The 27866-nt window shown below is 51.4% G+C and overlaps 1 protein-coding gene across 1 annotated transcript in view; it reads right to left on the bottom strand.

Annotated features, from left to right (window-relative positions):
• The window catches only part of KLHDC7A (kelch domain containing 7A), a 105459-nt gene extending 80247 nt beyond the window's left edge, over positions 1–25212 (bottom strand). The window contains exon 1 of the mRNA XM_073656171.1: positions 21654–25212. Within this exon, the coding sequence (XP_073512272.1) occupies positions 22765–24885 (2121 nt within the window). The 5' untranslated portion in view covers positions 24886–25212 and the 3' untranslated portion in view covers positions 21654–22764. The remainder of the gene's footprint in view (positions 1–21653) is intronic.
• Positions 25213–27866: the final 2654 nt, after the last annotated feature.

Genomic DNA, 27866 nt, shown 5'->3' with positions numbered 1-27866 from the left:
GAGCTAGACCACGTGACATCCTACGGAAAAGAGAGCTAGACCACATAACAGCCACGGAAAAGAGAGCTAGACCACATGACAGCCCATGGAAAAGAGAGCTAGACCACATGACAGCCACGGAAAAGAGAGCTAGACCACGTGACATCCTACGGAAAAGAGAGCTAGACCACATAACAGCCACGGAAAAGAGAGCTAGACCACATGACAGCCCACAGAAAAGAGAGCTAGACCACATGACAACCCATGGAAAAGAGAGCTAGACCACATGACAGCCCATGGAAAAGAGAGCTAGACCACATGACAGCCACGGAAAAGAGAGCTAGACCACGTGACATCCTACGGAAAAGAGAGCTAGACCACATAACAGCCACGGAAAAGAGAGCTAGACCACATGACAGTCCATGGAAAAGAGAGCTAGACCACATGACAGCCCACTGAAAAGAGAGCTAGACCACATAACAGCTATGGAAAAGAGAGCTAGACCATGTGACAGCCACGGAAAAGAGAGCTAGACCACATGACAGCCCATGGAAAAGAGAGCTAGACCACATGACAGCCCACTGAAAAGATAGCTAGACCACGTGACAGCCCATGGAAAAGAGAGCTAGACCACATAACAGCCCACGGAAAAGAGAGCTAGACCATGTGACAGCCCACAATTAATTAGGTACTTAGGTCTGGACTCTGCAGTTATGGGGTCAGCAGAGCGGTGGGGACTTTTCTGCCCTCTGCTCCTCAGCACTCGGCCCCCCGCTCTGTAATGTTACGGGGTCTCCACTTCGTGGCTGAGTTGCTGCGGTTCCTTCCACTTCTCAGTAATATCACTACAGGTGATGGGGGAATAAATATCATGGACGGACTTACTTTACACCGGTGGATCCTATTAGTGGACCGCGCTGGTATCAGGGACCTCCGCACCCCCGGCCGCTCTGTATGAATTATAGACTGTATTCCTGCCATATACACTGTACTGACAGCGATGAGGTTCTCGGCACCTCGGAAACCTCGGCTCTGCAGTCCGCGAGGCTGTAATGCCACTTTCTATAGATATATTCATAGCTTGCTTGTATCTCGGCGCACACCGCGGCTGCTGCACTCTCTGCACCTGTTCACATTGCTTCTTTCTGCTGCAGATCCTGGTCAGATATGTTTTGTAGATATGAGATATATGGATATATTAGATGCAGCTCAGCAACAAACTTTGAACAAATCAGTAGAAATCTCCTATGAAATGTTAGCGGCTCGGAGTCTGACGCGTTTCACAATATATTTCTTTAATTTATAATAAAATGTCTCTCTCGTATCTACAATAATTTGTGGCTGTCGCTGATTGTAACTCAGAATGGATTTGAGCTTTTCATTTGCATACAGTAAAGCGGCGAGATTTATATCTGATTAACGGAGCCCATTATGAATCTCTTCCACACTTACAATTTGCAGACTTGGAGAGTTTGTAAAGATCTGTATTATCCCCAGGGCTTGTGCACCGCGGATCAGGGGCTTGTACACCACGGATCCAGGGCTTGTGCACCACGGATCCAGGGCTTGTGCACCGCGGATCAGGGGCTTGTACACCACGGATCCAGGGCTTGTGCACCGCGGATCGGGGGCTTGTGCACCGCGGATTGGGGGCTTGTGCACCATGGATCAAGGGCTTGTGCACCGCGGATCAGGGGCTTGTGCACTATGGATCAGGGGCTTGTGCACCGAGATCGGAGGCTTGTACACCACGGATCGGGGGCTTGTGCACCGAGGATCGTGGGCTTGTGCACCGCAGATCAGGGGCTTGTGCACCATGGATCAGGAGCTTGTGCACCGCGGATCAGGGGCTTGTACACCACGGATCGGGGGCTTGTGCACCGCAGATCAGGGGCTTGTGCACAGCGGATCAGGGGCTTGTATACCACGGATAAGGGGCTTGTGCACTGCGGATCGGGGGCTTGTGCACCACGGATCAGGGGCTTGTACACCACGGATCGGGGGCTTGTGCAGCGCGGATTGGGGGCTTGTGCAGCGCGGATCGTGGGCTTGTGCACCGCGGATCAGGGGCTTGTGCACCACAGATCAGGGGCTTGTACACCACGGATAAGGGGCTTGTGCACCGCAGATCAGGCGCTTGTGCTCCACGGATCGGGGGCTTGTGCACCACGGATCAGGGGCTTGTGCAGCGCGGATTGGGGGCTTGTGCACCACGGATCGGGGGCTTGTGCGGGTCCCTAGAGGTCAACCCATTATTTCTGAGGATGCAGTTCATTTATGGTGGGGGATGGTGACCTCATCATACCGATTCATGCCATCTTATAGACTCGGTGATGTCATCGTACAGACTCGGTGATGTCACCTAATATCAAGCACTCGTGTCATTGTCGAATTGCAATTTCTTCTAAGACGTTTGTGCCCCCATAACTGCTAGACCTCTGTCCACTACAACCTCCAAGACCCCCAGGTCGATGCCCCAGGACACATGAACTGTAGAGTAACTGTAGGGACATTAAATCCCCTCCCTGCCCCCATAACGAAGTCTGTACATCGTCTGCTTCATCCGATGAGGGCGCAATCCTCCACATCCACAGTAATGAGCTCCGTGCCGGGAACAAGATGGATGATGTCTGTCCACACGATCAATGGATCATTTTACAACATCACAGAGGGGGCGATGGCGCCGTCACTATGAATTGTTACCGTATTCTTATTACTGGGACACTGAACTGTCCGACACGCGCCATATACCGGCGCTGCCTCCAGTACCTAATGTACTCCTCACCCCGACTCATCCATCTCCACACGTCTCCCTAAATCCCTGTGATTAAAGGGCACCGACGCTCATACGGAAGGTTATATCAGTTCTGGCCCATAGAAACAAAGCGCAGGGCAGAATTGATATTTTTGAGCTTTTTGTATCGATTGTCCCCATAATTTGCAACATGAGTCCGGGTATTACACAGGTATTATGGGTAATAAATGTATCCGGAGCTGCCGCATCCGCTGACTGGGTGAAAAGAGGGTGGAAGGCAGTATAGGAGGTAGAGTACAGGGGCTAGAGGGTATTAGGGGGTACAGAGGGTGGAGGGCAGTATAGGAGGTAGAGTACAGGGGCAAGAGGGTATTAGGGGTACAGAGGGTGGAAGGCAGTATAGGAGGTAGAGTACAGGGGCAAGAGGGTATTAGGGGGTACAGAGGGTGGAGGGCAGTATAGGAGGTAGAGTACAGGGGCTAGAGGGTATTAGGGGGTACAGAGGGTGGAGGGCAGTATAGGAGGTAGAGTACAGGGGCTAGAGGGTGTTGGGGGTACAGAGGGTGGAGGGCAGTATAGGAGGTAGAGTACAGGGGCTAGAGGGTATTAGGGGGTACAGAGGGTGGGGGCAGTATAGGAGGCAGAGTACAGGGGCTAGAGGGTATTAGGGGTACAGAGAGTGGAAGGCAGTATAGGAGGTAGAGTACAGGGGCTAGAGGGTATTAGGGGTACAGAGGGTGGAAGGCAGTATAGGAGGTAGAGTACAGGGGCTAGAGGGTATTAGGGGTACAGAGGGTGGAAGGCAGTATAGGAGGTAGAGTACAGGGGCTAGAGGGTATTAGGGGGTACAGAGGGTGGAGGGCAGTATAGGAGGTAGAGTACAGGGGCTAGAGGGTATTAGGGGGTACAGAGGGTGGAAGGCAGTATAGGAGGTAGAGTACAGGGGCTAGAGGGTATTAGGGGTACAGAGGGTGGAAGGCAGTATAGGAGGTAGAGTACAGGGGCTAGAGGGTATTAGGGGGTACAGAGGGTGGAAGGCAGTATAGGTGGTAGAGTACAGGGGCTAGAGGGTATTAGGGGGTACAGAGGGTGGGGGCAGTATAGGAGGCAGAGTACAGGGGCTACAGGGTATTAGGGGGTACAGAGGGTGGAAGGCAGTATAGGAGGTAGAGTACATGGGCTAGAGGGTATTAGGGGGTACAGAGGGTGGAGGGCAGTATAGGAGGTAGAGTACAGGGGCTAGAGGGTATTAGGGGGTACAGAGGGTGGAGGGCAGTATAGGAGGTAGAGTACAGGGGCTAGAGGGTATTAGGGGTACAGAGGGTGGAGGGCAGTATAGGAGGTAGAGTACAGGGGCTAGAGGGTATTAGGGGGTACAGAGGGTGGAAGGCAGTATAGGAGGCAGAGTACAGGGGCTAGAGGGTATTAGGGGGTACAGAGGGTGGGGGCAGTATAGGAGGCAGAGTACAGGGGCTACAGGGTATTAGGGGGTACAGAGGGTGGAAGGCAGTATAGGAGGTAGAGTACAGGGGCTAGAGGGTGTTGGGGGTATAGAGGGTGGAGGGCAGTATAGGAGGTAGAGTACAGGGGCTAGAGGGTATTGGGGGTACAGAGGGTGGAAGGCAGTATAGGAGGTAGAGTACAGGGGCTAGAGGGTATTAGGGGGTAAAGAGGGTGGAAGGCAGTATAGGAGGTAGAGTACAGGGGCTAGAGGGTGTTGGGGGTACAGAGGGTGGAGGGCAGTATAGGAGGTAGAGTACAGGGGCTAGAGGGTGTTGGGGGTACAGAGGGTGGAGGGCAGTATAGGAGGTAGAGTACAGGGGCTAGAGGGTATTGCGGGTATAGAGGGTGGAAGGCAGTATATGAGGTAGAGTACAGGGGCTAGAAGGTATTGGGGGTACAGAGGGTGGAAGGCAGTATAGGAGGTAGAGTACAGGGGCTAGAGGTTGTTGGGGGTATAGAGGGTGGAGGGCAGTATAGGAGGTAGAGTACAGGGGCTAGAGGGTGTTGGGGGTACAGAGGGTGGAGGGCAGTATAGGAGGTAGAGTACAGGGGCTAGAGGGTATTGGGGGTACAGAGGGTGGAAGGCAGTATAGGAGGTAGAGTACAGGGGCTAGAGGTTGTTGGGGGTATAGAGGGTGGAGGGCAGTATAGGAGGTAGAGTACAGGGGCTAGAGGGTATTGGGGGTACAGAGGGTGGAAGGCAGTATAGGAGGTAGAGTACAGGGGCTAGAGGGTATTAGGGGGTACAGAGGGTGGAGGGCAGTATAGGAGGTAGAGTACAGGGGCTAGAGGGTATTAGGGGGTACAGAGGGTGGAGGGCAGTATAGGAGGTAGAGTACAGGGGCTAGAGGGTATTAGGGGGTACAGAGGGTGGAGGGCAGTATAGGAGGTAGAGTACAGGGGCTAGAGGGTATTAGGGGGTACAGAGGGTGGAGGGCAGTATAGGAGGTAGAGTACAGGGGCTAGAGGTTGTTTGGGGTATAGAGGGTGGAGGGCAGTATAGGAGGTAGAGTACAGGGGCTAGAGGGTATTGGGGGTACAGAGGGTGGAAGGCAGTATAGGAGGTAGAGTACAGGGGCTAGAGTGTATTGGGGGTACAGAGGGTGGAAGGCAGTATAGGAGGTAGAGTACAGGGGCTAGAGGGTATTAGGGGGTACAGAGGGTGGAAGGCAGTATAGGAGGTAGAGTACAGGGGCTAGAGGGTATTGGGGGTACAAAGGGTGGAAGGCAGTATAGGAGGTAGAGTACAGGGGATAGAGGGTATTAGGGGGTACAGAGGGTGGAGGGCAGTATAGGAGGTAGAGTACAGGAGCTAGAGGGTATTGGGGGTATAGAGGGTGGAAGGCAGTATAGGAGGTAGAGTACAGGGGCTAGAGGGTATTAGGGGGTACAGAGGGTGGAAGGCAGTATAGGAGGTAGAGTACAGGGGCTAGAGGGTATTAGGGGGTACAGAGGGTGGAGGGCAGTATAGGAGGTAGAGTACAGGGGCTAGAGGGTATTGGGGGTACAGAGGGTGGAAGGCAGTATAGGAGGTAGAGTACAGGGGATAGAGGGTATTAGGGGGTACAGAGGGTGGAGGGCAGTATAGGAGGTAGAGTACAGGGGCTAGAGGGTATTGGGGGTACAGAGGGTGGAGGGCAGTATAGGAGGTAGAGTACAGGGGCTAGAGGGTATTGGGGGTACAGAGGGTGGAAGGCAGTATAGGAGGTAGAGTACGGGGGCTAGAGGGTGTTGGGGGTACAGAGGGTGGAAAGCAGTATAGGAGGTAGAGTACGGGGGCTAGAGGGTGTTGGGGGTACAGAGGGTGGAGGGCAGTATAGGAGGTAGAGTACAGGGGCTAGAGGGTATTAGGGGGTACAGAGGGTGGAGGGCAGCATAGGAGGTAGAGTACAGGGGCTAGAGGGTATTGGGGGTACAGAGGGTGGAGGGCAGTACAGGAGGTAGAGTACAGGGGCTAGAGGTTGTTGGGGGTATAGAGGGTGGAGGGCAGTATAGGAGGTAGAGTACAGGGGCTAGAGGGTATTGGGGGTACAGAGGGTGGAAGGCAGTATAGGAGGTAGAGTACAGGGGCTAGAGGGTATTGGGGGTACAGAGGGTGGAAGGCAGTACAGGAGGTAGAGTACAGGGGCTAGAGGGTATTAGGGGGTACAGAGGGTGGAAGGCAGTATAGTAGGTAGAGTACAGGGGCTAGAGGGTATTGGGGGTACAGAGGGTGGAAGGCAGTATAGGAGGTAGAGTACAGGGGATAGAGGGTATTAGGGGGTACAGAGGGTGGAGGGCAGTATAGGAGGTAGAGTACAGGGGCTAGAGGGTATTGGGGGTACAGAGGGTGGAAGGCAGTATAGGAGGTAGAGTACAGGGGCTAGAGGGTATTGGGGGTACAGAGGGTGGAAGGCAGTATAGGAGGTAGAGTACAGGGGATAGAGGGAATTAGGGGGTACAGAGGATGGAGGGCAGTATAGGAGGTAGAGTACAGGGGCTAGAGGGTATTGGGGGTACAGAGGGTGGAAGGCAGTATAGGAGGTAGAGTACGGGGGCTAGAGGGTGTTGGGGGTACAGAGGGTGGAAGGCAGTATAGGAGGTAGAGTACGGGGGCTAGAGGGTGTTGGGGGTACAGAGGGTGGAGGGCAGTATAGGAGGTAGAGTACAGGGGCTAGAGGGTATTGGGGGTACAGAGGGTGGAAGGCAGTATAGGAGGTAGAGTACAGGGGCTAGAGGGTATTGGGGGTACAGAGGGTGGAAGGCAGTATAGGAGGTAGAGTACAGGGGATAGAGGGTATTAGGGGGTACAGAGGGTGGAGGGCAGTATAGGAGGTAGAGTACAGGGGCTAGAGGGTATTGGGGGTATAGAGGGTGGAAGGCAGTATAGGAGGTAGAGTACAGGGGCTAGAGGGTATTAGGGGGTACAGAGGGTGGAAGGCAGTATAGGAGGTAGAGTACAGGGGCTAGAGGGTATTAGGGGGTACAGAGGGTGGAGGGCAGTATAGGAGGTAGAGTACAGGGGCTAGAGGGTATTGGGGGTACAGAGGGTGGAAGGCAGTATAGGAGGTAGAGTACAGGGGATAGAGGGTATTAGGGGGTACAGAGGGTGGAGGGCAGTATAGGAGGTAGAGTACAGGGGCTAGAGGGTATTGGGGGTACAGAGGGTGGAGGGCAGTATAGGAGGTAGAGTACAGGGGCTAGAGGGTATTGGGGGTACAGAGGGTGGAAGACAGTATAGGAGGTAGAGTACGGGGGCTAGAGGGTGTTGGGGGTACAGAGGGTGGAAAGCAGTATAGGAGGTAGAGTACGGGGGCTAGAGGGTGTTGGGGGTACAGAGGGTGGAGGGCAGTATAGGAGGTAGAGTACAGGGGCTAGAGGGTATTAGGGGGTACAGAGGGTGGAGGGCAGCATAGGAGGTAGAGTACAGGGGCTAGAGGGCATTGGGGTACAGAGGGTGGAGGGCAGTACAGGAGGTAGAGTACAGGGGCTAGAGGTTGTTGGGGGTATAGAGGGTGGAGGGCAGTATAGGAGGTAGAGTACAGGGGCTAGAGGGTATTGGGGGTACAGAGGGTGGAAGGCAGTATAGGAGGTAGAGTACAGGGGCTAGAGGGTATTGGGGGTACAGAGGGTGGAAGGCAGTACAGGAGGTAGAGTACAGGGGCTAGAGGGTATTAGGGGGTACAGAGGGTGGAAGGCAGTATAGTAGGTAGAGTACAGGGGCTAGAGGGTATTGGGGGTACAGAGGGTGGAAGGCAGTATAGGAGGTAGAGTACAGGGGATAGAGGGTATTAGGGGGTACAGAGGGTGGAGGGCAGTATAGGAGGTAGAGTACAGGGGCTAGAGGGTATTGGGAGTACAGAGGGTGGAAGGCAGTATAGGAGGTAGAGTACAGGGGCTAGAGGGTATTAGGGGGTACAGAGGGTGGAAGGCAGTATAGGAGGTAGAGTACAGGGGCTAGAGGGTATTAGGGGGTACAGAGGGTGAAGGGCAGTATAGGAGGTAGAGTACAGGGGCTAGAGGGTATTGGGGGTACAGAGGGTGGAAGGCAGTATAGGAGGTAGAGTACAGGGGATAGAGGGTATTAGGGGGTACAGAGGGTGGAGGGCAGTATAGGAGGTAGAGTACAGGGGCTAGAGGGTATTGGGAGTACAGAGGGTGGAAGGCAGTATAGGAGGTAGAGTACAGGGGCTAGAGGGTATTAGGGGGTACAGAGGGTGGAAGGCAGTATAGGAGGTAGAGTACAGGGGCTAGAGGGTATTAGGGGGTACAGAGGGTGAAGGGCAGTATAGGAGGTAGAGTACAGGGGCTAGAGGGTATTGGGGGTACAGAGGGTGGAGGGCAGTATAGGAGGTAGAGTACAGGGGCTAGAGGGTATTGGGGGTACAGAGGGTGGAAGGCAGTATAGGAGGTAGAGTACGGGGGCTAGAGGGTGTTGGGGGTACAGAGGGTGGAAGGCAGTATAGGAGGTAGAGTACGGGGGCTAGAGGGTGTTGGGGGTACAGAGGGTGGAGGGCAGTATAGGAGGTAGAGTACAGGGGCTAGAGGGTATTGGGGGTACAGAGGGTCGAAGGCAGTATAGGAGGCAGAGTACGGGGGCTAGAGGGTGTTGGGGGTACAGAGGGTGGAAGGCAGTATAGGAGGTAGAGTACTGGGGCTAGAGGGTGTTGGGGGTACAGAGGGTGGAAGGCAGTATAGGAGGTAGAGTACAGGGGCTAGAGGGTATTTGGGGGTACAGAGGGTGGAGGGCAGTATAGGAGGTAGAGTACAGGGGCTAGAGGGTATTGGGAGTACAGAGGGTGGAAGGCAGTATAGGAGGTAGAGTACAGGGGCTAGAGGGCATTAGGGGGTACAGAGGGTGGAAGGCAGTATAGGAGGTAGAGTACAGGGGCTAGAGGGTGTTGGGGGTACAGAGGGTGGAGGGCAGTATAGGAGGTAGAGTACTGGGGCTAGAGGCTGTTGGGGGTACAGGGGGTGGAAGGCAGTGTAGGAGGTAGAGTACAGGGGCTAGAAGGTATCGGGGGGTACAGAGGGTGGAAGGCAGTATAAGAGGTAGAGTACAGGGGCTAGAGGGTGTTGGGGATACAGAGGGTGGAAGGCAGTATAGGAGGTAGAGTACAGGGGCTAGAGGGTATTAGGGGGTACAGAGGGTGGAAGGCAGTATAGGATGTAGAGTACAGGGGCTAGAGGGTATTAGGGGGTACAGAGGGTGGAAGGCAGTATAGGAAGTAGAGTACCGGGGCTAGAGGGTATTGGGGGTACAGAGGGTGGAGGGCAGTATAGGAGGTAGAGTACAGGGGCTAGAGGGTATTAGGGGATACAGAGGGTGGAAGGCAGTATAGGAGGTAGAGTACAGGGGCTAGAGGATATTAGGGGGTACAGAGGGTGGAAGGCAGTATAGGAGGTAGAGTACAGGGGCTAGAGGGTATTAGGGGATACAGAGGGTGGAGGGCAGTATAGGAGGTAGAATGCAGGGGCTAGAGGGTATTAGTGGGTACAGAGGGTGGTAGGCAGTATAGGAGGAAGAGTACAGGGGCTAGAGGGTGTTGGGGATACAGAGGGTGAAAGGCAGTATAGGAGGTAGAGTACAGGGGCTAGAGGGTATTAGGGGGTACAGAGGGTGGAGGGCTGTATAGGAGGTAGAGTACAGGGTCTAGAGGGTATTAGGAGGTACAGAGGGTGGAAGGCAGTATAGGAGGTAGAGTACGGGGGCTAGAGGGTGGTGGGGGTACAGAGGGTTTAAGGCAGTATAGGAGGTAGAGTACAGTGGCTAGAGGGTATTAGGGGGTACAGAGGGTGGAAGGCAGTATAAGTGGTAGAGTACAGGGGGGCTAGTGGGTATTGGGGGGTACTGAGGGTAGAAGGCAGTATAGGAGGTAGAGTACAGGGGCTAGAGGGTATTGGGGGTACAGAGGGTTAAAGGCAGTATAGGAGGTAGAGTACAGGGGCTAGAGGGTATTAGGGGGTACAGAGGGTGGAAGGCAGTATAAGTGGTAGAGTACAGGGGCTAGAGGGTATTGGGGGGTACTGAGGGTAGAAGGCAGTATAGGAGGTAGAGTACAGGGGCTAGAGGTTATTGGGGGTACAGAGGGTGAAAGGCAGTATAGGAGGTAGAGTACAGGGGCTAGAGGGTATTGGGGTAAAGGGGGTGGAATGCAGTATAGGTGGTAGAGTATAGGGGCTAGAGGGTATTGGGGGTACAGAGGGTGGAGGGCAGTATAGGAGGTAGAGTACAGGGGCTAGAGGATATTGGGGGTAAAGGGGGTGGAAGGCAGTATAGGTGGTAGAGTACAGGGGCTAGAGGGTATTGGGGGTACAGAGGGTGGAGGGCAGCATAGGAGGTAGAGTACAGGGGCTAGAGTGTATTAGGGGTACAGAGAGTGGAAGGCAGTATAGGAGGCAGAGTACAGGGGCTAGAGGGTATTGGGGGTAAAGGGGGTGGAAGGCAGTATAGGTGGTAGAGTACAGGGGCTAGAGGGTATTGGGGGTACAGAGGGTGGAAGGCAGTATAGGAGGTAGAGTACAGGGGCTAGAGGCTATTGGGGGTACAGAGGGTGGAGGGCAGTATAGGAGGTAGAGTACAGGGGCTAGAGGGTATTAGGGGTACAGAGGGTGGAAGGCAGCATAGGAGGTAGAGTACAGAGGCTAGAGGGCATTAGGGGGTACAGAGGGTGGAAGGCAGTATAGGAGGTAGAGTACAGGGGCTAGAGGGTATTGGGGGTAAAGGGGGTGGAAGGCAGTATAGGTGGTAGAGTACAGGGGCTAGAGGGTATTGGGGGTACAGAGGGTGGAAGGCAGTATAGGAGGTAGAGTACAGGGGTAGAGGCTATTGGGGGTACAGAGGGTGGAGGGCAGTATAGGAGGTAGAGTACAGGGGCTAGAGGGTATTAGGGGTACAGAGGGTGGAAGGCAGTATAGGAGGTAGAGTACAGGGGCTAGAGGGCATTAGGGGGTACAGAGGGTGTAAGGCAGTATAGGAGGTAGAGTACAGGGGCTAGAGGGTATTAGGGGGTACAGAGGGTGGAAGGCAGTATAGGACATAGAGTACAGGGGCTAGAGGGTATTGGGGGTACAGAGGGTGGAGGGCAGTATAGGAGGTAGAGTACAGGGGCTAGAGGGTATTGGGGGTACAGAGGGTGGAAGGCAGTATAGGATGTAGAGTACAGGGGCTAGAGGGTATTAGGGGGTACAGAGGGTGGAAGGCAGTATAGGAGGTAGAGTACAGGGGCTAGAGGGTATTAGGGGGTACAGAGGGTGGAAGGCAGTATAGGAGGTAGAGTACAGGGGCTAGAGGGTATTAGGGGATACAGAGGGTGGAGGGCAGTATAGGAGGTAGAATACAGGGGCTAGAGGGTATTAGTGGGTACAGAGGGTGGTAGGCAGTAAAGGAGGAAGAGTACAGGGGCTAGAGGGTGTTGGGGATACAGAGGGTGAAAGGCAGTATAGGAGGTAGAGTACAGGGGCTAGAGGTTGTTGGGTGTACAGACTGTGGAGGGCAGTATAGGAGGTAGAGTACAGGGGCTAGAGGGTATTAGGGGGTACAGAGGGTGGAGGGCTGTATAGGAGGTAGAGTACAGGGGATAGAGGGTATTAGGAGGTACAGAGGGTGGAAGGCAGTGTAGGAGGTAGAGTCCAGGGGCTAGAGGGTATTAGGGGGTACAGAGGGTGGAGGGCTGTATAGGAGGTAGAGTACAGGGTCTAGAGGGTATTAGGAGGTACAGAGGGTGGAAGGCAGTATAGGAGGTAGAGTACAGGGGCTAGAGGGTGGTGGGGGTACAGAGGGTTTAAGGCAGTATAGGAGGTAGAGTACAGTGGCTAGAGGGTATTAGGGGGTACAGAGGGTGGAAGGCAGTATAAGTGGTAGAGTACAGGGGCTAGAGGGTATTGGGGGGCACTGAGGGTGGAAGGCAGTATAGGAGGTAGAGTACAGGGGCTAGAGGGTATTGGGGGTACAGAGGGTTAAAGGCAGTATAGGAGGTAGAGTACAGGGGCTAGAGGGTATTAGGAGGTACAGAGGGTGGAAGGCAGTATAAGTGGTAGAGTACAGGGGCTAGAGGGTATTGGGGGGTACTGAGGGTAGAAGGCAGTATAGGAGGTACAGTACAGGGGCTAGAGGTTATTGGGGGTACAGAGGGTGGAAGGCAGTATAGGAGGTAGAGTACAGGGGCTAGAGGGTATTGGGGTAAAGGGGGTGGAACGCAGTATAGGTGGTAGAGTATAGGGGCTAGAGGGTATTGGGGGTACAGAGGGTGGAGGGCAGTATAGGAGGTAGAGTACAGGGGCTAGAGGGTATTGGGGGTAAAGGGGGTGGAAGGCAGTATAGGTGGTAGAGTACAGGGGCTAGAGGGTATTGGGGGTACAGAGGGTGGAGGGCAGTATAGGAGGTAGAGTACAGGGGCTAGAGGGTATTAGGGGTACAGAGAGTGGAAGGCAGTATAGGAGGCAGAGTACAGGGGCTAGAGGGTATTGGGGGTAAAGGGGGTGGAAGGCAGTATAGGTGGTAGAGTACAGGGGCTAGAGGGTATTGGGGGTACAGAGGGTGAAGGGCAGTATAGGAGGTAGAGTACAGGGGCTAGAGGGTATTAGGGGGTACAGAGGGTGGAAGGCAGTATAGGAGGTAGAGTACAGGGGCTAGAGGGTATTAGGGGGTACAGAGGGTGGAGGGCAGTATAGGAGGTAGAGTACAGGGGCTAGAGGGTATTGGGGGTACAGAGGGTGAAGGGCAGTATAGGAGGTAGAGTACAGGGGCTAGAGGGTATTAGGGGGTACAGAGGGTGGAGGGCAGTATAGGAGGTAGAGTACAGGGGCTAGAGGGTATTGGGGGTACAGAGGGTGAAGGGCAGTATAGGAGGTAGAGTACAGGGGCTAGAGGGTATTAGGGGGTACAGAGGGTGGAGGGCAGTATAGGAAGTAGAGTACAGGGGCTAGAGGGTATTGGGGGTACAGAGGGTGAAGAGCAGTATAGGAGGTAGAGTACAGGGGCTAGAGGGTATTAGGAGGTACAGAGGGTGGAGGGCAGTATAGGAGGTAGAGTACAGGGGCTAGAGGGTATTGGGGGTACAGAGGGTGAAGGGCAGTATAGGAGGTAGAGTACAGGGGCTAGAGGGTATTAGGGGGTACAGAGGGTGGAAGGCAGTATAGGAGGTAGAGTACAGGGGCTAGAGGGTATTAGGGGGTACAGAGGGTGGAGGGCAGTATAGGAGGTAGAGTACAGGGGCTAGAGGGTATTAGGGGTACAGAGGGTGGAAGGCAGTATAGGAGGTAGAGTACAGGGGCTAGAGGGCATTAGGGGGTACAGAGGGTGGAAGGCAGTATAGGAGGTAGAGTACAGGGGCTAGAGGGTATTAGGGGTACAGAGGGTGGATGGCAGTATAGGAGGTAGAGTACAGGGGCTAGAGGGCATTAGGGGGTACAGAGGGTGGAAGGCAGTATAGGAGGTAGAGTACAGGGGCTAGAGGGTATTAGGGGTACAGAGGGTGGAAGGCAGTATAGGAGGTAGAGTACAGGGGCTAGAGGGCATTAGGGGGTACAGAGGGTGGAAGGCAGTATAGGAGGTAGAGCACAGGGGCTAGAGGGTATTAGGGGTACAGAGGGTGGAAGGCAGTATAGGAGGTAGAGTACAGGGGCTAGAGGGCATTAGGGGGTACAGAGGGTGGAAGGCAGTATAGGAGGTAGAGTACAGGGGCTAGAGGGTATTGGGGGTAAAGGGGGTGGAAGGCAGTATAGGTGGTAGAGTACAGGGGCTAGAGGGTATTGGGGGTACAGAGGGTGGAAGGCAGTATAGGAGGTAGAGTACAGGGGCTAGAGGCTATTGGGGGTACAGAGGGTGGAGGGCAGTATAGGAGGTAGAGTACAGGGGCTAGAGGGTATTAGGGGTACAGAGGGTGGAAGGCAGTATAGGAGGTAGAGTACAGGGGCTAGAGGGCATTAGGGGGTACAGAGGGTGGAAGGCAGTATAGGAGGTAGAGTACAGAGGCTAGAGGGTGTTGGGGATACAGAGGGTGGAAGGCAGTATGGGAGGTAGAGTACAGGGGCTAGAGGGTATTGGGGGTAAAGGGGGTGGAAGGCAGTATAGGAGGTAGAGTACAGGGGCTAGAGGGTATTGGGGGTACAGAGGGTGGAAGGCAGTATAGGAGGTAGAGTACAGGGGCTAGAGGGTATTGGGGGTACAGAGGGTGGAAGGCAGTATAGGTGGTAGAGTACAGGGGCTAGAGGGTATTGGGGGTACAGAGGGTGGAAGGCAGTATAGGAGGTAGAGTACAGGGGCTAGAGGGTATTGGGGGTACAGAGGGTGGAGGGCAGTATAGGAGGTAGAGTACAGGGGCTAGAGGGTGTTGGGGATTCAGAGGGTGGAAGGTAGTATAGGAGGTAGAGTACAGGGGCTAGAGGGTATTAGGAGGTACAGAGGGTGGAGGGCAGTATAGGAGGTAGAGTACAGGGGCTAGAGGGTATTGGGGGGTACTGAGGGTAGAAGGCAGTATAGGAGGTAGAGTACAGGGGCTAGAAGGTATTGGAGGTACAGAGGGTGGAAGGCAGTATAGGAGGTAGAGTACAGGGGCTAGAGGGTATTGGGGGTAAAGGGGGTGGAGGGCAGTATAGGAGGTAGAGTACAGGGGCTAGAAGGTATTGGGGGTACAGAGGGTGGAAGGCAGTATAGGAGGTAGAGTACAGGGGCTAGAAGGTATTGGGGGTACAGAGGGTGGAGGGCAGTATAGGAGGTAGAATACAGGGGCTAGAGGGTATTGGGTGTAAAGGGGGTGGAAGGCAGTATAGGTGGTAGAGTACAGGGGCTAGAGGGTATTGGGGGTACAGAGGGTGGAAGGCAGTATAGGAGGTAGAGTACAGGGGCTAGAGGTTGTTGGGGGTACAGAGGGTGGAACGCAGTATAGGAGGTAGCGTACAGGGGCTAGAGAGTATTGGGGGGTACAGAGGGTGGAAGGCAGTATAGGAGGTAGAGTACAGGGGCTAGAGGGTATTGGGGGTAAAGGGGGTGGAAGGCAGTATAGGAGGTAGAGTACAGGGGCTAGAGGGTATTAGGGGGTACAGAGGGTGGAGGGCAGTATAGGAGGTAGAGTACAGGGGCTAGAGGGTATTAGGGGGTACAGAGGGTAGAAGGCAGTATATGAGGTAGAGTACAGGGGCTAGAGGGTATTAGGGGGTACAGAGGGTAGAAGGCAGTATAGGAGGTAGAGTACAGGGGCTAGAGGGTATTTGGAGGTACAGAGGGTGGAAGGCAGTATAGGAGGTAGAGTACAGGGGCTAGAGGGAATTGGGGGTACAGAGGGTGGAAGGCAGTATAGGAGGTAGAGTACAGGGGATAGAGGGTATTTGGAGGTACAGAGGGTGGATGGCAGTATAGGAGGTAGAGTACAGGGGCTAGAGGGAATTGGGGGTACAGAGGGTGGAAGGCAGTATAGGAGGTAGAGTACAGGGGCTAGAGGGTATTTGGAGGTACAGAGGGTGGAAGGCAGTATAGGAGGTAGAGTACAGGGGCTAGAGGGAATTGGGGGTACAGAGGGTGGAAGGCAGTATAGGAGGTAGAGTACAGGGGATAGAGGGTATTGGTGGTACTGAGGGTGGAAGGCAGTATAGGAGGTAGAGTACAGGGGCTAGAGGGTATTAGGGGGTACAGAGGGTGGAGGGCAGTATAGGAGGTAGAGTACAGGGGCTAGAGGGTATTAGGGGGTACTGAGGGTGGAAGGCAGTATAGGAGGTAGAGTACAGGGGATAGAGGGTGTTGGGGGTACAGAGGGTGGAGGGCAGTATAGGAGGTAGAGTACAGGGGCTAGAGGGTATTAGGGGGTACAGAGGGTGGAGGGCAGTATAGGAGGTAGAGTACAGGGGCTAGAGGGTGTTGGGGGTATAGAGGGTGGAAGACAGTATAGGAGGTAGAGTACAGGGGCTAGAGGTTGTTGGGGGTATAGAGGGTGGAGGGCAGTATAGGAGGTAGAGTACAGGGGCTAGAGAGTATTAGGGGGTATAGAGGGTGGAGGGCAGTATAGGAGGTAGAGTACAGGGGCTAGAGGGTATTAGGGGGTACAGAGGGTGGAAGGCAGTATAGGAGGTAGAGTACAGGGGATAGAGGGTATTAGGGGGTACAGAGGGTGGAGGGCAGTATAGTAGGTAGAGTACAGGGGCTAGAGGGTATTGGGGGTACAGAGGGTGGAAGGCAGTATAGGATGTAGAGTACAGGGGCTAGAGGGTGTTGGGGGTACAGAGGGTGGAGGGCAGTATAGGAGGTAGAGTACAGGGGCTAGAGAGTATTAGGGGGTATAGAGGGTGGAGGGCAGTATAGGAGGTAGAGTACAGGGGCTAGAGGGTATTAGGGGGTACAGAGGGTGGAAGGCAGTATAGGAGGTAGAGTACAGGGGATAGAGGGTATTAGGGGGTACAGAGGGTGGAGGGCAGTATAGTAGGTAGAGTACAGGGGCTAGAGGGTATTGGGGGTACAGAGGGTGGAAGGCAGTATAGGATGTAGAGTACAGGGGCTAGAGGGTGTTGGGGGTACAGAGGGTGGAGGGCAGTATAGGAGGTAGAGTACAGGGGCTAGAGGGTATTAGGGGGTACAGAGGGTGGAGGGCAGTATAGGAGGTAGAGTACAGGGGCTAGAGGGTGTTGGGGGTATAGAGGGTGGAAGGCAGTATAGGAGGTAGAGTACAGGGGCTAGAGGGAATTGGGGGTACAGAGGATGGAAGGCAGTATAGGAGGTAGAGTACAGGGGCTAGAGGGTGTTGGGGGTACAGAGGGTGGAAGGCAGTATATGAGGTAGAGTACAGGGGCTAGAGGGTATTGCGGGTACAGAGGGTGGAAGGTAGTATAGGAGGTAGAGTACAGGGGCTACAGGGTATTAGGAGGTACAGAGGGTGGAAGGCAGTATATGAGGTAGAGTACAGGGGCTAGAGGGTATTAGGAGGTACAGAGGATGGAAGGCAGTATATGAGGTAGAGTACAGGGGCTAGAGGGTATTAGGAGGTACAGAGGGTGGAAGGCAGTATATGAGGTAGAGTACAGGGGCTAGAGGGTATTGGGGTACAGAGGGTGGAAGGCAGTATATGAGGTAGAGTACAGGGGCTAGAGGGTATTGGGGGTACAGAGGATGGAAGGCAGTATAGGAGGTAGAGTACAGGGGATAGAGGGTATTAGGAGGTACAGAGGGTGGAAGGGAGTATATGAGGTAGAGTACAGGGGCTAGAGGGTATTAGGGGGTACAGAGGGTGGAAGACAGTATAGGAGGTAGAGTACAGGGGCTAGAGGTTGTTGGGGGTACAAGGTGAAAGAGGGCAGTATAGGAGGTAGAGTACAGGGGCTAGAGGGTATTAGGGGTACAGAGGGTGGAAGGCAGTATAGGAGGTAGAGTACAGGGGCTAGAGGGTGTTGGAGGTACAGAGGGTGGAAGGCAGTATAGGAGGTAGAGTACAGGGGCTAGAGGGTGTTGGGGGTATAGAGGGTGGAGGGCAGTATAGGAGGTAGAGTACAGGGCTAGAGGGTGTTGGGGGTATAGAGGGTGGAAGGCAGTATAGGAGCTAGAGTACAGGGTCTAGAGGGTGTTGGGGGTATAGAGGGTGGAAGGCAGTATAGGAGGTAGAGTACAGGAGCTAGAGGTTGTTGGGGGTATAGAGGGTGGAAGGCAGTATAGGAGGTAGAGTACAGGGGCTAGAGGGTATTGGGGGTACAGAGGGTGGAAGGCAGTATATGAAGTAGAGTACAGGGGCTAGAGGGTATTAGGGGTACAGAGGGTGGAGGGCAGTATAGGAGGTAGAGTACAGGGGCTAGAGGGTATTAGGGGTACAGAGGGTGGAGGGCAGTATAGGAGGTAGAGTACAGGGGCTAGAGGGTGTTGGGGGTACAGAGGGTGGAGGGCAGTATAGGAGGTAGAGTACAGGGGCTACAGGGTATTAGGAGGTACAGAGGGTGGAAGGCAGTATATGAGGTAGAGTACAGGGGCTAGAGGGTATTAGGAGGTACAGAGGATGGAAGGCAGTATATGAGGTAGAGTACAGGGGCTAGAGGGTATTGGGGGTACAGAGGATGGAAGGCAGTATATGAGGTAGAGTACAGGGGCTAGAGGGTATTAGGAGGTACAGAGGGTGGAAGGGAGTATATGAGGTAGAGTACAGGGGCTAGAGGGTATTGGGGTACAGAGGGTGGAAGACAGTGTAGGAGGTAGAGTACAGGGGCTAGAGGTTGTTGGGGGTACAAGGTGAAAGAGGGCAGTATAGGAGGTAGAGTACAGGGGCTAGAGGGTATTAGGGGTACAGAGGGTGGAAGGCAGTATAGGAGGTAGAGTACAGGGGCTAGAGGGTGTTGGAGGTACAGAGGGTGGAAGGCAGTATAGGAGGTAGAGTACAGGGGCTAGAGGGTGTTGGGGGTATAGAGGGTGGAGGGCAGTATAGGAGGTAGAGTACAGGGCTAGAGGGTGTTGGGGGTATAGAGGGTGGAAGGCAGTATAGGAGCTAGAGTACAGGGTCTAGAGGGTGTTGGGGGTATAGAGGGTGGAAGGCAGTATAGGAGGTAGAGTACAGGAGCTAGAGGTTGTTGGGGGTATAGAGGGTGGAAGGCAGTATAGGAGGTAGAGTACAGGGGCTAGAGGGTATTGGGGGTACAGAGGGTGGAAGGCAGTATATGAAGTAGAGTACAGGGGCTAGAGGGTATTAGGGGTACAGAGGGTGGAGGGCAGTATAGGAGGTAGAGTACAGGGGCTAGAGGGTATTAGGGGTACAGAGGGTGGAGGGCAGTATAGGAGGTAGAGTACAGGGGCTAGAGGGTGTTGGGGGTACAGAGGGTGGAGGGCAGTATAGGAGGTAGAGTACAGGGGCTAGAGGGTATTAGGGGGTACAGAGGGTGGAGGGCAGTATAGGAGGTAGAGTACAGGGGCTAGAGGGTATTAGGGGTACAGAGGGTGGAAGGCAGTATAGGAGGTAGAGTACAGGGGCTAGAGGGTATTAGGTGTACAGAGGGTGGAGGGCAGTATAGGAGGTAGAGTACAGGGGCTAGAGGTTGTTGGGGGTATAGAGGGTGGAAGGCAGTATATGAGGTAGAGTACAGGGGATAGAGGGTGTTGGGGGTACAGAGGGTGGAGGGCAGTATAGGAGGTAGAGTACAGGGGCTAGAGGGTATTAGGGGATACAGAGGGTGGAAGGCAGTATAGGAGGTAGAGTACAGGGGCTAGAGGGTGTTGGGGGTATAGAGGGTGGAAGGCAGTATAGGAGGTAGAGTACAGGGGCTAGAGGGTATTAGGGGTACAGAGGGTGGAAGGCAGTATATGAGGTAGAGTACAGGGGCTAGAGGGTATTAGGGGTACAGAGGGTAGAGGGCAGTATAGGAGGTAGAGTACAGGGGCTAGAGGGTATTAGGGGTACAGAGGGTGGAGGGCAGTATAGGAGGTAGAGTACAGGGGCTAGAGGGTGTTGGGGGTACAGAGGGTGGAGGGCAGTATAGGAGGTAGAGTACAGGGTCTAGAGGGTATTGGGGGTACAGAGGGTGGAGGGCAGTATAGGAGGTAGAGTACAGGGGCTAGAGGGTATTAGGGGTACAGAGGGTGGAAGGCAGTATAGGAGGTAGAGTACAGGGGCTAGAGGGTATTAGGGGTACAGAGGGTGGAGGGCAGTATAGGAGGTAGAGTACAGGGGCTAGAGGTTGTTCGGGGTATAGAGGGTGGAAGGCAGTATAGGAGGTAGAGTACAGGGGATAGAGGGTGTTGGGGGTACAGAGGGTGGAAGGCAGTATAGGAGGTAGAGTACAGGGGCTAGAGGGTATTAGGGGGTACAGAGGGTGGAAGGCAGTATAGGAGGTAGAGTACAGGGGCTAGAGGGTATTAGGGGGTACAGAGGGTGGAGGGCAGTATAGGAGGTAGAGTACAGGGGCTAGAGGGTATTAGGGGGTACAGAGGGTGGAAGGCAGTTTAGGAGGTAGAGTACAGGGGCTAGAGGGTATTGGGGGTATAGAGGGTGGAGGGCAGTATAGGAGGTAGAGTACAGGGGCTAGAGGGTATTGGGGGTATAGAGGGTGGAGGGCAGTATAGGAGGTAGAGTACAGGGGCTAGAGGGTATTAGGGGTACAGAGGGTGGAGGGCAGTATAGGAGGTAGAGTACAGGGGCTAGAGGGTATTAGGGGTACAGAGGGTGGAGGGCAGTATAGGAGGTAGAGTACAGGGGCTAGAGGTTGTTGGGGGTAGAAGGTGAAAGAGGGCAGTATAGAGGAATTGGATGATAGAGGGCAATATATGGGGCACCAGGCGTAGAGGGCAGTATAGGGTGAACAATGGTAGAGGACAGTACAGTGGGTATAATGGGAAGCAGGTGTATCGGTCAGTACAAGGGTAGAGGGCATTATAGAGGTTAAATGGGCCAGTTTAGCCTCGTGGGATTTGGGTTTGGATGAACCTGTCCATTATATATAGACCTTACATTACATAATATATATATATATAATCTGAGCCCCTAATTCCTGGACTGCACCCAGACCAAACCCGGGGAGCAAATATAGAAGGAGGCAAAGTCAATTCAGGAAAAATCGCCGGCATCTTTGCTTTTTTTTTTCTTCTGTATCTTCTATAGAGAGTGAAGAATGAAGACGTTACTTTGTCCACTTCTCGTCCGCCTAAATCCTGACTGTGGGGTGAGAATATATCTAATATTATAGATGATTGTGATTAATCACGAGGTTCCCGGTGACGCCGCCGGTGACGCTGTCACCTCCAGCAGCTGTTTGTATTGTTCCATTCCATCTATGAACAATGTTGCCTTATCTGTTACTCTAGATACATTGGAGCAATGAGAAGACTTCTTGCAGATGTCTTCAGCCCCTTTAACACTTCTTGGAGATGTCTTCAGCCCCTTTAATGCTCCAGGTCATTTTATCCGCTTCATCTCCTCCATCCTGTTCCTACATGTGCACTATAATAATACCGCCACGTTATCCCTTTAAGGGTCATAGCGCCAACAATACCATTACTGACAGTGTGTGCGCATGATTTACATAGCAAATATTCCCAATCTTTGTTTGCATATGACGTGGATATAATCTCGGTGACTATACGTTAACCCTCTGGTTACTTGGACCCGTGCAGATTAATTATCATATGTTTGTGCATATAAAAAATCACATAGGCGAGAGTAAAATATTTAATTATTTTTCTATCTACCGGCTAACACGGTACAAGAATATATATGTTCCCTATATAAAAAATATAAACTTCTACATTGTAACTTTTAATAATTCTAGATATTTGGTATAAGTGCTCCGTCTCGCTACATTTTCTTCATCATCTATCGGGTTAATGCTGATCTTATAGACATTAGACATAAAATATGCACCCCCCCCACCACCTCCCCCCTCAAAATCTGAAGAAAAAAAAAAAAAAAATCCCATCTCCGAAAGTTCATCTGTGAGTTACTGAGCAATGTGAAGTAATTACCATGAATGTTGGTGTTTTTACCTGCTAGGCTCCTGGATTTATCGCCCTCTTCTTGCTTTTATGAATACGGAATATATGTATTAGGGGAAAAGGAGAAGAAAAAAAAAAAGGTTTCTTTCTTGCAGAACAGACTTTAGTCCAACGCGATGAACTTGCTTGAAGCTGCAGTTTAGAGCAGTGCATTTGTCATGAGAATTGCAGTTGTAGACAATGAATAATTAACACGTTCCTGCTTTTATGTCCTGTACGTGGCTTTAGACTGTGTCAAGATCTGACTCTTAACAAGTTTCCATTGCCTTCTTCCCTGCGACTTGGGTATCCATTATCTTTAAACTGTTTGTCAGCTGCTTCGTTGTATGCCCTTGACTGGTAGAACAAGGACAAGAGGATAGAGGATGCCCTTTGGCGAGGTCACGGTGTGTAGATGTCAGCTGCTTCATTGTATGCCCTTGACTGGTAGAACAAGGACAAGAGGATAGAGGATGCCCTTTGGCGAGGTCACGGTGTGTTGATGTCAGCTGCTTCATTGTATACCCTTGACTGGTAGAACAAGGACAAGAGGATAGAGGATGCCCTTTGGCGAGGTCACGGTGTGTTGATGTCAGCTGCTTCGTTGTATACCCTTGACTGGTAGAACAAGGACAAGAGGATAGAGGATGCCCTTTGGCGAGGTCACGGTGTGTTGATGTCAGCTGCTTCGTTGTATACCCTTGACTGGTAGAACAAGGACAAGAGGATAGAGGATGCCCTTTGGCGAGGGTCCGGTGTGTAGATGTCAGCTGCTTCATTGTATGCCCTTGACTGGCAGAACAAGGACAAGAGGATAGAGGATGCCCTTGGGCGAGAGCATGGTGTGTAGATGTCAGCTGCTTCATTGTATGCCCTTGACTGGCAGAACAAGGACAAGAGGATAGAGGATGCCCTTTGGCTAGGTCACGGTGTGTTGATGTCAGCTGCTTCGTTGTATACCCTTGACTGGTAGAACAAGGACAAGAGGATAGAGGAGGCCCTTTGGCGAGGGTCCGGTGTGTAGATGTCAGCTGCTTCATTGTATGCCCTTGACTGGCAGAACAAGGACAAGAGGATAGAGGATGCCCTTTGGCGAGAGCATGGTGTGTAGATGTCAGCTGCTTCATTGTATGCCCTTGACTGGCAGAACAAGGACAAGAGGATAGAGAATGCCCTTTGGCGAGGGCACGGTGTGTAAATCCACGTCCATAAACCTGGGAGATACTTCATCCGCCAGGAATCGCAGGTGAAAGTTTCTACTAATGCAATGGATGTTATTATCGATAACAACACACTGGAAGGGAGACGGGTACGGCATTGCGTGCGTTGCACACTCATACCAGATCCTGGCTCGGATATTGCAGCGGTGGACACTTATCCCCATGTTGCGGTTCAGGTCAAAGCGGTAGAGAAAGCTGTTAGCGGCTACGATCTCTGTCGTCCTGTCTTTGCTGCCACCGATAAGACACTTCTTCCAAATCTTCTCTCGATTGTTATATTTTAAGAGCATGTAACGAATGGTTCCACCCGTCACGTAGATCTCATCATCGTACGCAGTCCCCATATGAGCAACCGCAAAGGTGTCATTTGGAAGAGGCGCTATGTAGCTCCACCTGTTTTGACGCGGGTCATATTTTTCAACGGTGTGAAGGCATTCCCCCCCAATTGCATAGAGGTAACCATCGAGGGCTACAAGTTTGCACTGAGGTCTTGCCTCTTTGAGCGAAGCCATTTCTTTCCAACTGTCTGTCGAGGGGTTGTAGCAGAAGACACGTTTGGATGGTTTCATTTGCCTCTCGAGACCATCAGATCCAAGTATGATGAATATATAGTTGAACAAGGTGGCCATAGAGCAGCCCCGGCTGACAGCTACGCTTGGGATGGTGGATAAGCCGTGCCACTGGTTATTATCGCTGTCGTAATAACTTAAACTGCTGTTGTTTGCAAGAGCATTATCGATTTGAGTATCAATGTCTGCAACGACCACAAAACGCCTCCCCTTCATCCTTTCCTCAAGAATTAGGTCTCTCTCTGTTGGGTTGAGTCGCCCATAGACGGTTGGGTTCTGTAGGACTTGTAGGTAGTCATCGCTCATTATTTTGTAGGCAGCTGCTATAAGGGCGTCAAGTTTGTGTTTCTTGGCCATGCACAAGACATCATAACAGTTTCCCAAATCAAGGTGTACATCGGACATGGTTTCTTCATCCAAACAAATGTGGTAGGCGTTTGGTCCCAATTGTACTACTTTGTTGCCATCTTGATCTCGCTGGATGGAGAATGATGAGGGTGCTGCCATAGAAGAAGTGATATTCGGTTGGATTCCATCGTCTTGGTTGTCTCTGAAGGCATCCTGTTTTTCGATGGCTTCTTGTAGTGTTTTATCCTTTGTGTAATCATCATTAGTTGGTTCTTGTTGACTGGTGATTCTTATGTCCTTTTTTTTAGTAGATGGTGGTAAATCTGTAAGTGGTAACTTGGCTCCATGATCTCCAGTATCGACGTCATCTGTTATTGACTGAGAACTTAACTCCTCCATCTTGTCTCCTAGCCCCCGAGTCATGAGCGTTTTCATCGAGTCTCCATCTGCGCTGATTTCTTCTTGCATTTTTGAGGAGATGATCTGGAGAAGTTGTTCTTCTTCTTGATTTTCGTGACTTGGGGGGAAATTTCGAGCATCCAAGGAACCATTTGCCAGCTCCGACTTTTCATGCATCTCTCCACCTTCTGGGTCCTGCCTGCAGTCTTGGCTCGGAGTTTTGTTGATGTCTTTCTCTCCGTCACACTCGTCTTGGCCGGAGGTATCATCTCTAATTTGAGGTTGGCTTTGCGGGGGATCGTCTTCGTGAAGTTTTTTACTCTTGACGCCACTTTGATCTTTGCGGGTGACCTCACCAGTCAGTAATCCCTCTCGATCCTGTTGTGCAATGACGGATTCCTCAGCGAGGTTCTTGTTTTCGTGCTCTGTGACCGAGCTGCTCTGCAGGTTGTTGTGTACACACCTGAACCTCAGATTACAGGTTTCATCACCTATGTGATCCCGTAGAGGGGCTTCCACGCCAGTGCTCTGCTCTGCGCCACAGACTGGGTCTTGCTTGCCATTTGGGCCAGTGCCCTCTAGTTTTCGTAACTTATAGAATCGATAGGCGAGTGCCAATATAAATAGAGCCGTCGCTGAGAGCGCTACTTTCCCTATCAGCTGCATGTCCAACTGCCAGACTTCGCTCTGCCACACAGTGTTAATCATTATTGTACAGCAAGTGAGCGCTCAGGAATGTCCGGAATCCATGTAATTACCTTCGCTGTTGAAAACCAGTTGGGTCTGCTCTACAGAAGAGTCCTGTGTTGCCAGCGCTACCTTGTATCTAGGCACAAGTGGCCCGGAATCCTGCAGCACAGGCGGCTGGGCAGGACTGTATCGCCATCTGCTCCGCGCAGCTTTGCATAGTTATCCAGAGTAGGAAAGGCAGGTCACCAAACACCCGTGGAAACAATATGACACTGGTCTACTGTTTGCAAAGTCAACACAGGTTGTGCATTTCCCTGAACCATATTCTGCGCGTTCATATTACATATCAGCACCCGGACTGACCAGTTTCCCTACTGTCACCTACAACTCACCTGTGTGGCAGGTGGAGATAAACTAAGGGCTCGTTCACACGAGTGTATTTTCCGTCCCTCACGCGGATCACTTTGCATGAAAAAAAAAACACACCTTGCACTGCTCTGGTATATTTTACGGCCGGGCAAATCATTAATGCAACTGTACAGCGGCTTAAAAGGCTTCCTACGATCAATTACAATGGCATGCAAAAGTTTGTGCACCCCTGGTCAAAATTCCTGTTATTGTGAACAATTAACCCTAGAACACATGATCATAAAAATCTACATTTTCACATACCTGGGGCCTTTTAGGCCCATGTGCAAATAATAAATAAATGACCAACTGGAAATGACAAACAACTATATACCTGAGGAATACCTAGAGTTTCAAAATTCTAACTAAAGAAATCTTGCAGAAAATAGAAAACAATTAACAGGGCGGGCCTGCGAGGCCCCAGGTATGCGTTCTAGGGTTAAGCAAGTTGAAGATAAAATGATCTAAAAGGCCTAAAGTTACAGATGACACAATTCCTTTGTATTTTCCGCTATATATATATATATATATATATATATATATATATATATATATATATATATATGTACACATATACATACAGTGCAGACCAAAAGTTTGGACACACCTTCTTATTTAAAGATTTTTCTGTATTTTCATGACTATGAAAATTGTACATTCACACTGAAGGCATCAAAACTATGAATTAACACATGTGGAATTATATACTTAACAAAAAAGTGTGAAATAACTGAAAATATGTCCCTCACGCGTAAAAGTATGTCCCAAACCTTTGGTCTGTACTGTATATATATATAGTCATTTTTTACTATTTTTTACATTTTAAAAATTACAAAAAGAAAAATAGGCCGATGCAAAAGTCTGGGCACCCTTGGAGATTTCTGCACTCAGATAACATTGACCAAGGTGTCAGACCTTAGCCTGTTGGCGGAGGACACAAAGCAGGAGAAGCTATATGAAGATACAGTCCCGCTCATGGTTATTGGCACCATTAAGCTTCAGTACATAATGTGGAATATCTTCTGAAATAAATGAGTCCAGTGAAGCAGTTTTTTTGTATAGAGACTCGTGTTAAATACAAAAGAGCAAATGATAAACAATAATTTATAATAAAAAACAACAGGAGGTAAAATAGAAAAACCTATTTTGGTAGGCCCTGTTCCTTTGTCACAATGGTGAAGACAAAGGAGCTGTCTGAGGACATAAGAACTGCTATTATTAGCAAACACAAGACTTCCAAAGTGTATAAGGCCATCTCCAAAGACCTTAGTATCCCAGTTTCAACAGTGTGCAATGTTATTAAGAAGTTTGCCAAGCATGGAACCGTCAAGAACCTCCCTGGACGTGGGGGAAAGAGGAAAATTGACAAGAGATGACTTTGAGGTTTGGTGCGAATGGTGGAAAAAACACCATGTCAAACATGCAAAGACCTGAAGCCCAAACTGGGACAGTCTGAAGTCATGGTTTCAACAAGTACCATAAGCGACACATTAAACCAAGCAGAGCTGATTTATGGGCGAAGGCCAAGGAAGAAACCATTGTGGAAGAAAAGACATAAAGAGGAACGACTGATCTTTGCCAAAGAGTACCTTCACAAGCCACAATCCTTCTGGGAAAATGTTCTGTGGACAGATGAAACAAAAATAGAGCTTTTTGGCAATGCAAAGTAACAGTTTGTTTACAGACAGCGCAATGAAGCTTATAAGGAAAAGAACACCTTACCAACGGTTAAGCATGGTGGAGGATCCATAATGCTGTGGGGTTGCTTTGCTGCGTCTGGTTCTGGAGACCTTGACCATATCACGAATCATGAAATCAGAGAATTATCACAAGATTTTAGAGTAAAATAAGCTACCCAGTGTAAGAAAACTTGGTTTGAGTCGAAGATCATGGGTCCTCCAGCAAGGCGATGACCCAAAGCACAAATCGAAAAGTACACAGGAATGGTGGAAAAAGAGAAAATGGACTGTTTTAAAATGGCCACAATGAGTCCTGACCTCAATCCCATTGAATCTTTGGGGTGAAATCTGTCATTGGGAAAAAGACCCTGCAAACATTCAAGAGCTGGAACAAAATGCAAAGGAAGATGGGAGAAAACTCCAGAGAAGAGCAAGAAGCTTATAGATGGCTACAAGAAACGTGTGGAGGCTGTCAGCCATGCCAAAGGGGGGGCAACCAAGAATTAATTAGGGGGCAACCAAGTATTAATTAGGGGGGCAACCAAGCATTAATTAGGGGGGCAACCAAGTATTAATTAGGGGGCAACCAAGTATTAATTAGGGAGGCAACCAAGCATTAATTAGGGGGGCAACCAAGTATTAATTAGGGGGCAACCAAGCATTAATTATGGGGGCAACCAAGTATTAATTAGGGGGCAACCAAGTATTAATTAGGGGGGCAACCAAGTATTAATTAGGGAGGCAACCAAGCATTAATTAGGGGGGCAACCAAGTATTAATTAGGGGGCAACCAAGTATTAATTAGGGGGGCAACCAAGCATTAATTAGGGGGGCAACCAAGTATTAATTAGGGGGCAACCAAGTATTAATTAGGGGGGCAACCAAGTATTAATTAGGGGGGCAACCAAGCAT

Source organism: Phyllobates terribilis, unplaced genomic scaffold (genome assembly GCF_046119375.1).
Source record: "Phyllobates terribilis strain yellow unplaced genomic scaffold, ASM4611937v1 Scaffold_12__6_contigs__length_324123572, whole genome shotgun sequence".
NCBI lineage: Eukaryota > Metazoa > Chordata > Amphibia > Anura > Dendrobatidae > Phyllobates > Phyllobates terribilis.
This window is presented reverse-complemented; position numbering and strand designations above follow the sequence as displayed.